Source organism: Anomaloglossus baeobatrachus, unplaced genomic scaffold, assembly GCF_048569485.1.
Source record: "Anomaloglossus baeobatrachus isolate aAnoBae1 unplaced genomic scaffold, aAnoBae1.hap1 Scaffold_173, whole genome shotgun sequence".
In the NCBI taxonomy this organism is placed as follows: Eukaryota; Metazoa; Chordata; class Amphibia; order Anura; family Aromobatidae; genus Anomaloglossus; species Anomaloglossus baeobatrachus.
The window spans coordinates 249,327-266,643 of NW_027441943.1; the positions used below are offsets into that span (position 1 = coordinate 249,327).

The following is a 17,317-nucleotide window of genomic DNA, read 5'->3' on the forward strand; positions in this document are numbered from 1 at the left end:
CGGCTGTATCTCGTCCTCTGTGTACCCCGGCTGTATCTCGTCCTCTGTGTACCCTGGCTGTATCTTATCTTCTGTGTGCTCCGGCTGTATCTCGTCCTCTGTGTACCCCGGCTGTATCTCGTCCTCTGTGTACCCTAGCTGTATCTTATCTTCTGTGTACCCCGGCTGTATCTCGTCCTCTGTGTACCCTGGCTGTATCTTATCTTCTGCGTGCTCCGGCTGTATCTCGTCCTCTGTGTACCCTGGCTGTATCTTATCTTCTGTGTACTCCGGCTGTATCTTGTCCTCTGTGTACCCTGGCTGTATCTTATCTTCTGTGTACTCCGGCTGTATCTTATCTTCTGTGTACACCGGCTGTATCTCGTCCTCTGTGTACCCCGGCTGTATCTCATCTGCTGTGTACCCCGGCTGTATCTCATCTGCTGTGTGCCCCGGCTGTATCTCATCTGCTGTGTACCCCGGCTGTATCTCATCTGCTGTGTGCCCCAGCTGTATCTCATCTGCTGTGTGCCCCGGCTGTATCTCATCTGCTGTGTGCCCCGGCTGTATCTCATCTTCTGTGTGCCCCGGCTGTATCTCGTCCTCTGTGTACCCCGGCTGTATCTCGTCTTCTGTGTACCCCGGCTGTATCTCGTCCTCTGTGTACCCCGGCTGTATCTCGTCCTCTGTGTACCCCGGCTGTATCTCATCTTCTGTGTACCCCGGCTGCATCACGTCCTCTGTGTACCCCGGCTGTATCTCATCTGCTGTGTACCCCGGCTGTATCTCATCTGCTGTGTGCCCCGGCTGTATCTCATCTGCTGTGTGCCCCGGCTGTATCTCATCTTCTGTGTGCCCCGGCTGTATCTCGTCCTCTGTGTACCCCGGCTGTATCTCGTCTTCTGTGTACCCCGGCTGTATCTCGTCTTCTGTGTACCCCGGCTGTATCTCGTCCTCTGTGTACCCCGGCTGTATCTCATCTTCTGTGTACCCCGGCTGCATCTCGTCCTCTGTGTACCCCGGCTGTATCTCATCTGCTGTGTACCCCGGCTGTATCTCATCTTCTGTGTACCCCAGCTGTATCTCGTCATCTGTGTACCCCGGCTGTATCTCATCTTCTGTGTACCCCGGCAGTATCTCGTCCTCTGTGTACCCCGGCTGTATCTCATCTGCTGTGTACCCCGGCTGTATCTCATCTGCTGTGTACCCCGGCTGTATCTCGTCTCCTGTGTACCCCGGCTGTATCTCATCTGCTGTGTACCCCGGCTGTATCTCATCTTCTGTGTACCCCGGCTGTATCTCATCTTCTGTGTACCCCGGCTGTATCTCATCTGCTGTGTACCCCGGCTGTATCTCATCTTCTGTGTACCCCGGCTGTATCTCATCTTCTGTGTACCCCGGCTGTATCTCATCTTCTGTGTATCCCGGCTGTATCTCATCTTCTGTGTACCCCGGCTGTATCTCATCTTCTGTGTACCCCGGCTGTATCTTATCTTCTGTGTACCCCGGCTGTATCTCATCTTCTGTGTACCCCGGCTGTATCTCGTCCTCTGTGTATCCCGGCTGTATCTCATCTTCTGTGTACCCCGGCTGTATCTCGTCCTCTGTGTATCCCGGCTGTATCTCATCTTCTGTGTACCCCGGCTGTATCTCGTCCTCTGTGTATCCCGGCTGTATCTTATCTTCTGTGTACCCCGGCTGTATCTCATCTGCTGTGTACCCCGGCTGTATCTCATCCTCTCGGGACATGTGTGACAGGCTCGTACACAGCGCCCTCTGCTGGTCCATGGATTGTTCGCGCCCCCCTCAGCGCCCCCCTCAGCGCCCCCTCCGCTCCTCGCTCCCGCCCGGATCACCCCCTGTCACATGACCACTGCGCCTTGTGTCTCCCCAGTTGCATCAGCCGGGAGCCTCGTTTTAGATGACTGGCAGCTGAGTCGCCCAATAGAATCGTACAACCAGCACATGTAAGCCAATCACCGCCGAGTTAGGGCGGGGCTTCTGTCAGCGGTTTCTGTCCAAGAGGAGACAACGTGAAAAGCCGAAGAAGCGACAGGAGGAGACCCCGGAGGTAAAGAGGCGGCGGAGCGGCCCGGGGGGAGCGGAACCGGCCCGGGGGGAGCGGAACCGGCCCGGGGGGAGCGGAACCGGCCCGGGGGGAGCGGAACCGGCCCGGGGGGAGCGGAGCCGGCATGTGAGGGAGCGGAGCCGGCATGTGAGGGAGCGGAGCGGCCCGGGGGGAGCGGAGCCGGCATGTGAGGGAGCGGAGCGGCCCGGGGGGAGCGGAGCCGGCATGTGAGGGAGCGGAGCGGCCCGGGGGGAGCGGAGCCGGCATGTGAGGGTGCGGAGCCGGCATGTGAGGGAACGGAGCGGCCCGGGGGGAGCGGAGCCGGCATGTGAGGGTGCGGAGCCGGCATGTGAGGGAGCGGAGCGGCCCGGGGGGAGCGGAGCCGGCATGTGAGGGTGCGGAGCCGGCATGTGAGGGTGCGGAGCCGGCATGTGAGGGTGCGGAGCCGGCCCGGGGGGAGCGGAGCCGGCATGTGAGGGTGCGGAGCCGGCCCGGGGGGAGCGGAGCCGGCGTGTGAGGGTGCGGAGCCGGCATGTGAGGGTGCGGAGCCGGCATGTGAGGGTGCGGAGCCGGCCCGGGGGGAGCGGAGCCGGCATGTGAGGGTGCGGAGCCGGCCCGGGGGGAGCGGAGCCGGCATGTGAGGGTGCGGAGCCGGCATGTGAGGGAGCGGAGCCGGCATGTGAGGGAACGGAGCCGGCATGTGAGGGAGCGGAGCCGGCATGTGAGGGAGCGGAGCCGGCATGTGAGGGAGCGGAGCGGCCCGGGGGGAGCGGAGCCGGCATGTGAGGGTGCGGAGCCGGCATGTGAGGGTGCGGAGCCGGCATGTGAGGGTGCGGAGCCGGCCCGGGGGGAGCGGAGCCGGCATGTGAGGGTGCGGAGCCGGCATGTGAGGGTGCGGAGCCGGCCCGGGGGGAGCGGAGCCGGCATGTGAGGGTGCGGAGCCGGCATGTGAGGGAGCGGAGCCGGCATGTGAGGGAGCGGAGCCGGCCCGGGGGGAGCGGAGCCGGCATGTGAGGGAGCGGAGCCGGCATGTGAGGGAGCGGAGCGGCCCGGGGGGAGCGGAGCCGGCATGTGAGGGAGCGGAGCCGGCATGTGAGGGAGCGGAGCCGGCATGTGAGGGAACGGAGCCGGCCCGGGGGGAGCGGAGCCGGCATGTGAGGGAACGGAGCCGGCCCGGGGGGAGCGGAGCCGGCATGTGAGGGAACGGAGCGGCCCGGGGGGAGCGGAGCCGGCATTTGAGGGAGCGGAGCGGCCCGGGGGGAGCGGAGCCGGCATGTGAGGGTGCGGAGCCGGCATGTGAGGGTGCGGAGCCGGCCCGGGGGGAGCGGAGCCGGCATGTGAGGGAGCGGAGCGGCCCGGGGGGAGCGGAGCCGGCATGTGAGGGAGCGGAGCCGGCATGTGAGGGAGCGGAGCGGCCCGGGGGGAGCGGAGCCGGCATTTGAGGGAGCGGAGCGGCCCGGGGGGAGCGGAGCCGGCATGTGAGGGAGCGGAGCCGGCATGTGAGGGTGCGGAGCCGGCCCGGGGGGAGCGGAGCCGGCATGTGAGGGAACGGAGCGGCCCGGGGGGAGCGGAGCCGGCATGTGAGGGAACGGAGCGGCCCGGGGGGAGCGGAGCCGGCATGTGAGGGAGCGGAGCGGCCCGGGGGGAGCGGAGCCGGCATTTGAGGGAGCGGAGCGGCCCGGGGGGAGCGGAGCCGGCATGTGAGGGTGCGGAGCCGGCATGTGAGGGTGCGGAGCCGGCATGTGAGGGAGCGGAGCCGGCATGTGAGGGAGCGGAGCCGGCATGTGAGGGTGCGGAGCCGGCCCGGGGGGAGCGGAGCCGGCATGTGAGGGTGCGGAGCCGGCATGTGAGGGTGCGGAGCCGGCCCGGGGGGAGCGGAGCCGGCATGTGAGGGTGCGGAGCCGGCATGTGAGGGTGCGGAGCCGGCATGTGAGGGTGCGGAGCCGGCATGTGAGGGTGCGGAGCCGGCATGTGAGGGTGCGGAGCCGGCATGTGAGGGTGCGGAGCCGGCATGTGAGGGTGCGGAGCCGGCATGTGAGGGTGCGGAGCCGGCCCGGGGGGAGCGGAGCCGGCATGTGAGGGTGCGGAGCCGGCATGTGAGGGTGCGGAGCCGGCCCGGGGGGAGCGGAGCCGGCATGTGAGGGTGCGGAGCCGGCATGTGAGGGTGCGGAGCCGGCATGTGAGGGTGCGGAGCCGGCATGTGAGGGTGCGGAGCCGGCATGTGAGGGTGCGGAGCCGGCATGTGAGGGTGCGGAGCCGGCATGTGAGGGTGCGGAGCCGGCATGTGAGGGTGCGGAGCCAGCCCGGGGGGAGCGGAGCCGGCATGTGAGGGTGCGGAGCCGGCATGTGAGGGTGCGGAGCCGGCATGTGAGGGTGCGGAGCCGGCATGTGAGGGTGCGGAGCCGGCATGTGAGGGTGCGGAGCCGGCATGTGAGGGTGCGGAGCCGGCATGTGAGGGTGCGGGGACGGAACCGACCCCGGGGAGGGAGAGGATTGAATGTCTGGGGGGAGGGGAATAGAAACCGGGGTTTGGGGGGGAATTATCCCCGGTATAGAGGGGGATGCTGGGGACTCCCCTGTACATAGACGTGTGTGGTTGGGGGGATGGGGATCCCCCCCTTATATAGATGTTTGGGGGGCATTTCTGCTTTCGGGTTCTGGCTTTCGCTGGTCTATGATCTCGGTGGTCTCGCTGTATTCTGGGGTTCATGGCACTTCACCCCCCCCATCCCCCCTGATGTGACTGATTCTGGGGGTCGCCTTATAATGTGGGGTCTTTTTCCGCAGGTCACGGTCACCATGACGACGACACTGACAGCTTCCGCCATCCGACAGAAGTTCATCGACTTCTTCAAGGAGAATGGTCACACGTACGTCCACTCCTCGGCCACCGTCCCCCTGGACGACCCCACGCTGCTGTTTGCCAACGCCGGCATGAACCAGGTCAGTGTCCGCTGTGTGCGGTGGTGTCCGGCCTGTGGCCCCCCGCGCTGCGGAGCGGCTCCTACAATATATAATACATGGGGGGGCAGTTCTGCAGAGCGGCTCCTACAATATATAATACATGGGGGGGCAGCGCTGCGGAGCGGCTCCTACAATATATAATACATGGGGGGGCAGCGCTGCGGAGCGGCTCCTACAATATATAATACATGGGGGGGCAGCGCTGCGGAGCGGCTCCTACAATATATAATACATGGGGGGGGCACAGCGCTGCGGAGCGGCTCCTACAATATATAATACATGGGGGGGCAGCGCTGCGGAGCGGCTCCTACAGTATATAATACATGGGGGGGCAGCGCTGCGGAGCGGCTCCTACAATATATAATACATGGGGGGGCACAGCGCTGCGGAGCGGCTCCTACAATATATAATACGTGGGGGGGGCAGCGCTGCGGAGCGGCTCCTACAATATATAATACGTGGGGGGGGCAGCGCTGCGGAGCGGCTCCTACAATATATAATACATGGGGGGGGCACAGCGCTGCGGAGCGGCTCCTACAATATATAATACGTGGGGGGGCAGCGCTGCGGAGCGGCTCCTACAATATATAATACGTGGGGGGGCAGCGCTGCGGAGCGGCTCCTACAATATATAATACGTGGGGGGGCAGCGCTGCGGAGCGGCTCCTACAATATATAATACGTGGGGGGGCAGCGCTGCGGAGCGGCTCCTACAATATATAATACGTGGGGGGGCAGCGCTGCGGAGCGGCTCCTACAATATATAATACGTGGGGGGGCAGCGCTGCGGAGCCACTCATACAATACGTGGGCTGCAGCGTTCAGGGCAGAATGTGGTGAATTTTCCATCAGAATTTGGGAAGTTGTGAAATATAAATGTCTGTTCTGTTCCTGATCTGAGGATGAATCTGCTGCACCTCATCTCCAGGATAGGAGAGGTCACCACTTACTGCAGGGATGTATCACATCAGCCATGTACAGTGCAACCAGAAGACTCCAGCCGCTCTCTATACAGACACATCTACAGGTTTTCCCCCCCACTCTCTATACAGACACATCTGCAGGGTTTTCCCCCCGCTCTCTATACAGACACATCTGCAGGGTTTTCCCCCCGCTCTCTATACAGACACATCTGCAGGGTTTTCCCCCCGCTCTCTATACAGACACATCTGCAGGGGTTTCCCCCCCCCCGCTCTCTATACAGACACATCTGCAGGGTTTTCCCCCCGCTCTCTATACAGACACATCTGCAGGGTTTTCCCCCCGCTCTCTATACAGACACATCTGCAGGGGTTTTCCCCCCCGCTCTCTATACAGACGCATCTGCAGGGGTTTTCCCCCCCGCTCTCTATACAGACACATCTGCAGGGTTTTCCCTGTGCTCTCTGTACAGGCACATCTGCAGGGTTTTCCCCTCTGCTCTATACAGACACATCTGTGGGGTTTTCCCTCCGCTCTCTGTACAGACACATCTGTGGGGTTTTCCCTCCGCTCTCTATACAGACACATCTGTGGGGTTTTCCCTCCGCTCTCTATACAGACGCATCTGCGGGGTTTTCCCCTCTGCTCTCTATACAGACACATCTGTGGGGTTTTCCCTCCGCTCTCTATACAGACGCATCTGCAGGGTTTTCCCTCCGCTCTCTATACAGACGCATCTGTGGGGTTTTCCCTCCGCTCTCTATACAGACGCATCTGTGGGGTTTTCCCTCCGCTCTCTATACAGACGCATCTGCGGGGTTTTCCCCTCTGCTCTCTATACAGACACATCTGTGGGGTTTTCCCTCCGCTCTCTATGCAGACACATCTGCAGGTTTGTCCCTCCGCTCTCTATACAGGCACATCTGCAGGGTTTTCCCTCCGCTCTCTATACAGACACATCTGTGGGGTTTTCCCCCCCCGCTCTCTATACAGACACATCTGTGGGGTTTTCCCTCCGCTCTCTGTACAGACACATCTGTGGGGTTTTCCCTCCGCTCTCTATACAGACACATCTGTGGGGTTTTCCCTCCGCTCTCTGTACAGACGCATCTGTGGGGTTTTCCCTCCGCTCTCTATACAGACACATCTGTGGGGTTTTCCCTCCGCTCTCTATACAGACACATCTGTGGGGTTTTCCCCCCCGCTCTCTATACAGACGCATCTGTGGGGTTTTCCCTCCGCTCTCTATACAGACACATCTGTGGGGTTTTCCCTCCGCTCTCTATACAGACACATCTGTGGGGTTTTCCCCCCCGCTCTCTATACAGACGCATCTGTGGGGTTTTCCCTCCGCTCTCTATACAGACGCATCTGCGGGGTTTTCCCTCCGCTCTCTATACAGACGCATCTGCGGGGTTTTCCCTCTGCTCTCTATACAGACACATCTGTGGGGTTTTCCCTCCGCTCTCTATACAGACACATCTGCAGGTTTTCCCTCCGCTCTCTATACAGACACATCTGTGGGGTTTTCCCCCCCGCTCTCTATACAGACACATCTGCGGGGTTTTCCCTCCGCTCTCTATACAGACGCATCTGCGGGGTTTTCCCCTCTGCTCTCTGTACAGACACATCTGTGGGGTTTTCCCCCCCCGCTCTCTATACAGACGCATCTGCGGGGTTTTCCCCTCTGCTCTCTATACAGACACATCTGTGGGGTTTTCCCTCCGCTCTCTGTACAGGCGCATCTGTGGGGTTTTCCCTCCGCTCTCTATACAGACGCATCTGTGGGGTTTTCCCTCCGCTCTCTATACAGACACATCTGCAGGGTTTCCCCTCCGCTCTCTATACAGACGCATCTGTGGGGTTTTCCCTCCGCTCTCTATACAGACGCATCTGCGGGGTTTTCCCCTCTGCTCTCTATACAGACACATCTGTGGGGTTTTCCCTCCGCTCTCTATACAGACGCATCTGTGGGGTTTTCCCTCCGCTCTCTATACAGACACATCTGTGGGGTTTTCCCTCCGCTCTCTGTACAGACGCATCTGTGGGGTTTTCCCTCCGCTCTCTATACAGACGCATCTGCGGGGTTTTCCCTCTGCTCTCTATACAGACATCTGCGGGGTTTTCCCCTCTGCTCTCTATACAGACGCATCTGCGGGGTTTTCCCCTCTGCTCTCTGTACAGGCACATCTGCGGGGTTTTCCCTCTGCTCTCTGTACAGGCACATCTGCAGGTTTTGCCCTCCGCTCTCTATACAGACACATCTGCGGGGTTTTCTCTCGTTTTCGGACAATTAGGAAGCAATAATATTTCTATTTGCCAAATGCCAGAATAATGAGAGAGATAATGTTTTCAGGCATTTTTATTACTTTCTGCACAGTCAGAAGTTTCCATACATAAGAGCACTGTGTCTTTATACACTATGGGACCGCCCATATGATGATGTCGTGTCTTTGGAAGCTTCTGATAGGCTTATTGGCAACATCTGAGTTAGAGACACACCTGTGGATGTATTGTAATGCACCTGATACACACGGCTTCTCTGTGCAGCATCATGAGAAAGTCACAAGAAATCAGCCAAGATCTCAGGAGGGGAATTGTGGACTTGCACAAGTCTGGTTCATCCTTGGTGCAGTTTCCAGACACCTGAAGATGCTTCATTCATCTGTACAAACACTTATACACAAGTACAAAGAAGATGGGAATGTGCAGCCATCATACCGCTCAGGAAGGAGACTGGTACTGTGCACCAGAGATGAATGTGCTTTGGTCAGACCTGTGCAGATCAACCCAAGAACAAAAGCAGAAGACCTTGTGAAGATGCTGGCGGAAGCTGGTAAGATTGTGTCATTATCCACAGTGACACGACAAAAGCAGAAGACCTTGTGAAGATGCTGGAGGAAGCTGGTAACATTGTGTCATTATCCACAGTGACACAACAAAAGCAGAAGACCTTGTGAAGATGCTGGAGGAAGCTGGTAAGATTGTGTCATTATCCACAGTGACACAACAAAAGCAGAAGACCTTGTGAAGATGCTGGAGGAAGCTGGTAACATTGTGTCCTTATCCACAGTGACACAACAAAAGCAGAAGACCTTGTGAAGATGCTGGAGGAAGCTGGTAAGATTGTGTCATTATCCACAGTGACACGGGTCCTGTATTAACATGGGGTGAATGACCACTCTGCAGGAAGAAGCCATTACTCCAAAAGAAACAGAAAAAGCCAGATTAAGGTTTGCAAATGCAACAGGAACGAAAACCTTAATATGTGGAGACGTCCTGGGGTCTGAGGAAACTAACATTGAAGTGTTTGGCCATAATGACCATCGTTACGTTTGAAGCCTAAGAACATCATCCCAGCTGTGACACACGGGGGCAGCATCATGTTGTGGGGTTGTTTTGCTGCAGGAGGGACTGGTGACGTCACAAAATAGATGCATCATGAGGAAAGAAGATTGTGGCCATACTGAAGAACATCTCAAGACATCAGCCAGGAGCTTACAGCTTGGGCAGAAATGGGGCTTCCAAATGGACAATGACCGGAAGCTACTGCCAAACTGGTCACACAGGGGCTTGAGGAGCACAGAGTCAATGTTTTGGAGTGGCCATCATAAAGCCCTGATCTCAGTCCTGGAGGAGAGGGGTGATGGGGGTGGGGGTAAGTGGCCCAGGGAGGTGGATGAACTGGAAGGGGGAAAGTGGGTGAACTAGAAGCGGGGGGGAGAGAGGGGGGGGGCAGGTTTGGCAAAGAGGGTGGCAGTAGTGATGTCCCTGCAGGGGATGCTGGGGGTTGTGTTTCTCCCCTGTACGTCTGACACGGCTCCTCTTCTTCTCCAGTTCAAGCCGATCTTCCTGAACACCATAGACCCCTCTCACCCGATGGCCAGGCTGAGCCGCGCCGCCAACACTCAGAAGTGTATCCGCGCCGGGGGGAAGCACAACGACCTGGACGACGTGGGGAAGGACGTCTACCATCACACCTTCTTCGAGATGCTGGGATCCTGGTCTTTTGGAGATTACTTCAAGGTGAGGCCTGGTGCCCAGTGCAGCGGGCGCAGTGATGGCCGCCCTGCGAGTACTAACCCTGTGCTGCCCCCTGCAGGAGCTGGCATGTAAACTGGCCCTGGACCTTCTGACCAAGGAGTTTGGCATCGACATTGAGCGCCTGTACGTCACCTACTTTGGTGGTAACGAGGCGGCCGGTCTAGATCCAGACTTGGAATGTAAACAGATCTGGCTCAACCTGGGGTAAGATGGGGTTGGGTGGGTCTTGGAGGGGTGGGGTACATTGTGCCACCTCACTGCTCAGGGGGGCCCCTGGGATGGGGGATGCTGTGCCGCCTCACTGCTCGGGGGAATGGGGCCCCCGGGGTGGGGGACGCTGTGCCGCCTCACTGCTCGGGGGAATGGGGCCCCCGGGGTGGGGGACGCTGCGCCGCCTCACTGCTCGGGGGAATGGGGCCCCTGGTGTCGGGGACGCTGACACTTCTTCGTAAAGGATGGGTGCAGCATCTCTGGGGCAATGACGACTCTTCTGTTTTTCCTCTCAGGCTTCCAGAGAGCCGCATTCTACCAGGCAGCATGAAGGACAACTTCTGGGAGATGGGGGACACGGGCCCCTGCGGACCCTGCAGTGAGATGCACTTTGACCGGATCGGGGGCCGTGATGCCGCTCACTTGGTGAATATGGACGACCCCAACGTGCTGGAGATCTGGAATCTGGTGTTCATTCAGTTTAACAGGTAACAGACTGCGGCAGCGGAGACTGCCCTGGTTCCGGTGGGGCTCGCGGGTGCGGGCCCTGGTTCCGGTGGGGCTCGCGGGTGCGGGCCCTGGTTCCGGTGGGGCTCGCGGGTGCGGGCCCTGGGACTTCTAGGGCTGGTGCATTCTTCTGTATATAGAGTTGGGGGCCGCTTCCTCCCATCGCTGTATCTGTAGCCCCCCGACACTACGTGGCTGTTCTCTTATAGGGAAAGTGATGGGAGCCTGAAATTGCTGCCCAAGAAAAGTATTGACACCGGGATGGGGCTGGAGCGGCTGGTGTCCGTGCTGCAGACCAAGATGTCCAACTACGACACCGACCTCTTTGTGCCGTACTTTGACGCCATCCAGAAGGTACAAGTGATGTCGTGCTGTGGGGGGGGTGTTCCGGGTGCCGTGCTGTGAAGGGAGGGTCCCAGGTGCTGAAGAGGGAGGGGGGGGGTGGGGGAGGGTCCCGGGTGCCGTGCTGTGGGGGGGTGTTCCGGGTGTCGTGCTGAGGGGGGGGTACTCGTAGGCCGTGGTGTGTGTTTTTGTTTTTTTTTTTGGGGGGGGGGAGGGGAAGGGGGTGCTGGTTCGTGGGGGGAGGGGTGTCCCACGTATTGTGCGGTGGGATGGTCCTGGGGAGGGGGGGGGTTAGACTGATATCCACCCCACTCATGTGGAATAATTTGGCTGTCATCTGCAGAGATTAAGGGGTTAAACATGGTCTGACGTCTTCACCATTGACTCTTTCATGGATCAGTATAAACCATAAGACCCTCAGGTGGATCTTGGGGTACAGTCTGCCGTGCGTTGTACGGACCCCGTCACTGTCCTGCTTCTGGGGCTGTGATTTCTGCACTTTCCTCCAGAGCGTCTCCCCTGCTGCCCCCGCTCGCAGTCTCCACCCCGGGCTCTGTGGTGTCTGGTCCTGTCACGTGTCTGTACCCGCAGGGCACCGGTGCCAGGCCGTATTCTGGCAAGGTGGGTGCAGAGGATGAGGACGGCATAGACATGGCGTACAGAGTGCTTGCAGATCACGCCAGGACGATCACGGTTGCCCTTGCTGATGGTGGCAGACCGGACAATACGGGCCGTGGGTGAGTCTTGTGGTGCGCGGTCGGGACGTCTGTGGTGCGTGGTCGGGACGTCTGTGGTGGCGCAGTTGCCTCATCTCGTCTTTACTCGCAGATATGTCTTGCGTCGTATCCTCCGCCGCGCTGTGAGATACGCACACGAGAAGCTCAACGCGGCCAAAGGATTCTTTGCTTCCCTGGTTGATGTGGTCGTCCTGTCACTGGTAAGTGTCGCCCTCCCTGCGCTGTCGTCTCCCCCCTGTAGATCCGCCGTGTCGCCCGCCCGCTATAGTGCCGCCCCCGCTACGCTGCCGTCTCCCCGCTGTAGATCCGCCGTGTCGCCCGCCCGCTATAGTGCCGCCCCCGCTGTTCTGCCGTGTCGCCCTCCCTGCGCTGTCTGCCCGCTGTAGATCCGCCGTGTCGCCCGCCTGCTATATTGCCGCCCCCGCTGTGCTGCCGTGTCGCCCTCCCTGCGCTGTCTGCCCGCTGTAGATCCGCCGTGTCGCCCGCCTGCTATATTGCCGCCCCCGCTGTGCTGCCGTGTCGCCCGCCTGCTGTAGTGTCACCCTCTTCTGTCCATTCAGGGAGATGCTTTCCCTGAGCTTAAGAAGGACCCTGACATGGTGAAGGACATCATCAACGAGGAGGAGACCCAGTTCCTGAAAACCCTCAACAGGGGGCGCCGCATCCTGGACCGCAAGATCCAGACCCTGGGGGAAAACAAAACCATCCCTGGTAGGAGAAGCCACAGCTTGCTGAGCCTCCATGACTGGCGGGGTACTGAGACCTAACATGGACTTCCCCCCCGTCCCCAGGTGACACGGCCTGGCTGCTGTACGACACATATGGTTTCCCTGTGGATCTGACCGGCCTGATCGCAGAGGAGCGAGGCCTGAGGGTGGATATGGAGAGCTTTGAGGAGGAGAGGAAGGCTGCCCAGGTAACGCCTCATCCATGGAGCTGTGTGATGGGGTCTGTGCCCTGTCGTGTGAGGGAGACGTTGTGGTTCTCCTGCGCTCTTGGGGTCCTCCCCCCTGCGCTCTTGGGGTCCTCCCCCCTGCGCTCTTGGGGTCCTCCCCCCTGCGCTCTTGGGGTCCTCCCCCCTGCGCTCTTGGGGTCCTCCCCCCTGCGCTCTTGGGGTCCTCCCCCCTGCGCTCTTGGGGTCCTCCCCCCTGCGCTCTTGGGGTCCTCCCCCCTGCGCTCTTGGGGTCCTCCCCCCTGCGCTCTTGGGGTCCTCCCCCCTGCGCTCTTGGGGTCCTCCTCATCCTCGCTCCGGCCTGTGTATTGCAGCTGAAGTCGCAGGGGAAGGGCGCAGGAGACGAGGATCTGCTGATGCTGGATATTTACGCCATTGAGGAGCTGCGCTCTCGGGGTTTGGAGCCGACTGACGATTCCCCCAAGTACAACTACACCTCCAGTTCTGATGGCGTCTATGGTAATATGGGGGGCGAGTGTCCGCTGTGCGGGGTCCTGTGTACATCCCGGGTGGGCCGGTAACCACCGTCCTCATATTCCCCAGAGTTTGAAGGTGTGGAGGCCACTGTGAAGGCCATCCGGCGGGAGAAGACCTTCGTGGAGGAGGTCAGCACCGGGCAGGAGTGCGGCCTGGTCCTGGACAAGAGCTGCTTCTATGCAGAGCAAGGAGGACAGACGTACGACGAGGGGTACATGGTCCGGGAGGACGACAGCAGCGAGGATGTGAGTGTGGTAGTGGCGGCTGGTGACGTCCTGTGGCTCACAGCTGCTCGGTGGAGTCCGGTGACCACGGCTCGTGGCTTCTCGTCCGTCCTCAGCTGTAATGACTGAGCTACACTTTTTCCTTTTTGTTTGTAGAAAACGGAGTTTAGTGTCAGGAACACGCAGGTGCGGGGCGGCTACATCCTGCATGTGGGGACGGTGTACGGCAGCCTGAAGGTCGGGGACCGCGTGCGCCTCTACGTGGACGAGGTGAGAGCTCCGCTCCGTTTCCTACAGGACCTGCCGCGTCCGGACATCTTGTAATAAGTCTCTTCACAGACGAGGCGACGTCCGGTTATGAGCAACCACACGGCCACACACATCCTGAACTTCGCCCTGCGCTCGGTCCTCGGGGAGGCGGATCAGAGGGGGTCCCTGGTCGCTCCAGACAGACTCCGATTTGACTTCACAGCAAAAGGAGCCATGAGCACAAAGGAGATCTGCAGAGCCGAGGAGATCGCGAATCGGCTGATCCAGGAGAACAAGGTGCGTGCGGCCCCTTACCCCGCCTCTGCCGACCGCCCCCCGCCTCTGCTGACCCGCCTCTCTCTGCACAGACCGTCTATGCCCTGGACTGTCCATTAGCAGCGGCTAAAGCCATTCAGGGTCTGCGCGCGGTGTTTGATGAAACCTATCCGGACCCTGTCCGTGTGGTGTCTGTGGGGATCCCTGTGGAGGAGCTGCTGGCTGACCCCTCTGGCTCCGCAGGCTCCGTCACATCGGTGGAGTTCTGCGGTGGAACGTAAGTGGGAGATAACGGGTCAGGTACATGGCGATGTCCGGGCCGGGGCCCCTGACGTTGGTTTCTCCCCCAGGCACCTGCAGAACGCCGGCCATGCTGGACAATTTGTCATTGTTACAGAAGAAGCCATAGCAAAGGGGATCCGGAGGATCGTGGCCCTCACCGGCGCAGAGGCCCAGAAGGTGGGTTGTACCTTCCTCTGTCCTTGCGAGCCGGTAATGGCCGCTCAGACAATGACTCCCTGTCTCTCCAGGCCGGGCGGCGGCAGGAGACCCTGAAAATGGCACTAGCTGAACTGGAAGCCAGAGTGAAGCAGCAGACGGCCCCCAACAAGGAGGTGCAGAAGGAGATTGCTGACCTCAGCGAGGTAGGACCGCCCGCCCCCCTCTGCCCCGCCCCCTCTGCCCCGCCCCTCTGACCTCCTGCTCTTCCTCAGACCCTGGCTACAGCCGTCATCTCTCAGTGGCAGAAGGACGAACTCCGAGAGCTTCTAAAATCCCTGAAGAAGACCATGGATGATCTAGACCGAGCCAGCAAGGCCGACATACAGAAGCGAGTGAGTGCCACGCTGAGCGCACTGATGGCGGCCATGATGGGTCTGTGTGGGTTTATTGCTCTTCTCGTTTGTCTGATCAGGTTCTGGAGAAAACCAAGCAGCTGATAACTGAGAACCCGAACCGGCCGCTCCTGGTGCTGGAGATGGAAGCCGGGGCCTCGGCCAAGGTGCGCTCATACCCTCAGCCTCGCCGTCTGGTGGCCGCCATCGCTCTGCTCATAGCTGTTCTCTTTCCTGCAGGCTCTGAATGAATCTCTGAAGCTCCTCAAGTCTCAGTCTCCGGACACTGCCGCCATTATCTTTGCTGTGGATAATGAAGCTGGAAAAATCACCTGCCTGTGCCAGGTCCCGCAGGTACGCTGCGCGGGTTGTGGAGGGCGGGTTGCACAGAGTAGGTTGCACGAGGCGGAGGGTGGGTTGCAGAGGGCAGGCTGCACGGGGTGGAGGGCGGGTTGTGGAGGGTGGGCTGCGGAGGGCGGATTGCACGGGGCGGGTTGCGGAGGGCAGGCTGCACGGGGCGGGTTGCGGAGGGCAGGCTGCACGGGGCGGAGGGCGGGGTTGCGGAGGGCAGGCTGCACGGGGCAGGCTGCACGGGGCGGAGGGTGGGGTGGAAGCCTCCACGGACGACCACTGATTCTTTTCTTCCACAGGAAACGGCAGACAAAGGCCTGAAAGCCAACGAGTGGGTGCAGCAAGTGTCCGACCTGATGGACGGCAAGGGCGGAGGCAAGGACACATCCGCTCAGGCCACGGGTAAGAACACCGCCTGCCTCCACCAAGCGCTGAGACTCGCTGAAGACTTCGCCAAACTGAAGCTCGACTCCCTGAAGAACTGAAAGCTGCAACTCAGGAAAGCTGCTCCGTCCTCTGCCCGGCACTGCTGGGACCGCGCGTCTGCCTGGCATGGAAAGTGTTGTTACGTCCCTGCCCCCGAGGGCACCGCGCCTGCACTGGGCTCATCTCCCCTCCCCCTCTCGCTGCTTAACAGTGCATCCTTCATTGACTCTAAGACTCGCGGATTGTAGAGAACGTAGCTGCTCTGGTACTGTGAAGATTAGCCAAGAGGAGGCTAACAAAGTAGGGTGCACCACTCACTAACCCGCGCCCCCGTATGGCGGCACAACGTGGCGACCACCAAGTATGTAGAATAAGCCGTGTCCCGGCAATAAAACATGATGCAGAATGTTGTCGTGTCTTCGTCATAGGAAATCACCGAAATGGAAGATGTTAAAAGCGGGGCCCCAAAAGTCCAGCCCCTGCGGTAACGAGGGCAAACACCCCTCCCCACGGGTCCGGCCCCTGCAGTAACGAGGGCAAACACCCCTCCCCACCACCCCCCCACGGGTCCAGCCCCTGCGGTAACGAGGGCAAACACCCCTCCCCACGAGTCCGGCCCCTGCGGTAACGAGGGCAAACACCCCTCCCCACCACCCCACGAGTCCGGCCCCTGCGGTAACGAGGGCAAACACCCCTCCCCACCACCCCACGAGTCCGGCCCCTGCAGTAACGAGGGCAAACACCCCTCCCCACCACCCCCCACGGGTCCAGCCCCTGCGGTAACGAGGGCAAACACCCCTCCCCACCACCCCACGAGTCCGGCCCCTGCGGTAACGAGGGCAAACACCCCTCCCCACGAGTCCGGCCCCTGCGGTAACGAGGGCAAACACCCCTCCCCACGAGTCCGGCCCCTGCGGTAACTAGGGCAAACACCCCTCCCCACCACCCCACGAGTCCGGCCCCTGCGGTAACTAGGGCAAACACCCCTCCCCACCACCCCACGAGTCTGGCCCCTGTGGTAATGAGGGCAAACACCCCTCCCCACGAGTCTGGCCCCTGTGGTAATGAGGGCAAACACCCCTCCCCACCACGAGTCCAGCCCCTGCGGTAACTAGGGCAAATTCCTTCCCCCCCCCCTCCCATGAGTCCAGCCCCTCCACAACTCTGGTTCCTGCTGTAACAAGGGGGCTCCTGAGTAGATCTGTGCGGCCCCTCGCATGCTGATGGTGGGAGATTACCCTTCTTCAGGCACGCGCTGTGGTGTGCAGCAGGTCGGGTACATAAAGCAGAGCAGGGGTCGCGGGTTGTTGGTTTGGATCCAGGTAATTTGGGCTCAGACGGTTTGTGATGGTTTTCAGCACACGCTGGTGATGGGTGAGTGCACTCTATGGGGGGGGGGTTTGTATTAGCGGTGCTCGGCCGAGGATCTCGGGTGCTGTGTTTTGTCTGAAACAACGACCACAATGCATCGTCTTGCGTCACTGCATGATGCAGCCGGCAGCGCAGCCCCCGCATCTGACTCACCGGGGATCACACAACAGCTTTAGATGGAACCTTCCAGAAACGCTCTTTATGGTGGAGAGACGACCGGCCAATCACTGACTCCAGAGCGTCTGAAGTGCTCGGCCCAAGTAAAGAGCACCCGAGAAGACGTGCCCACACAGCACTAGCACACGCACATTAGCAGCGCCTCCGGGACGTTTGCTCATCACTAGTGTGTGCGCGCGCACACACACACACACACACACACTAGCAGC

At 60.4% G+C, this 17,317-nt stretch overlaps 1 protein-coding gene across 1 annotated transcript; it reads left to right on the forward strand.

Moving 5' to 3' along the window:
• The first annotated feature begins 1,971 nt into the window (after positions 1-1,971).
• Positions 1,972-15,966, forward strand: AARS1 (alanyl-tRNA synthetase 1). Its single transcript, XM_075332070.1, has 21 exons — positions 1,972-2,050; positions 4,835-4,990; positions 9,770-9,958; positions 10,035-10,180; positions 10,483-10,674; positions 10,903-11,047; positions 11,627-11,772; positions 11,864-11,972; positions 12,333-12,483; positions 12,564-12,688; positions 13,039-13,183; positions 13,268-13,446; positions 13,582-13,695; positions 13,765-13,971; positions 14,043-14,227; positions 14,301-14,409; positions 14,481-14,594; positions 14,664-14,783; positions 14,864-14,950; positions 15,024-15,137; positions 15,434-15,966. The coding sequence occupies exons 2-21, from the start codon at positions 4,847-4,849 to the stop codon at positions 15,617-15,619; spliced, it is 2,907 nt and encodes a 968-aa protein (XP_075188185.1). The 5' UTR covers positions 1,972-2,050; positions 4,835-4,846; the 3' UTR covers positions 15,620-15,966.
• Positions 15,967-17,317: the final 1,351 nt, after the last annotated feature.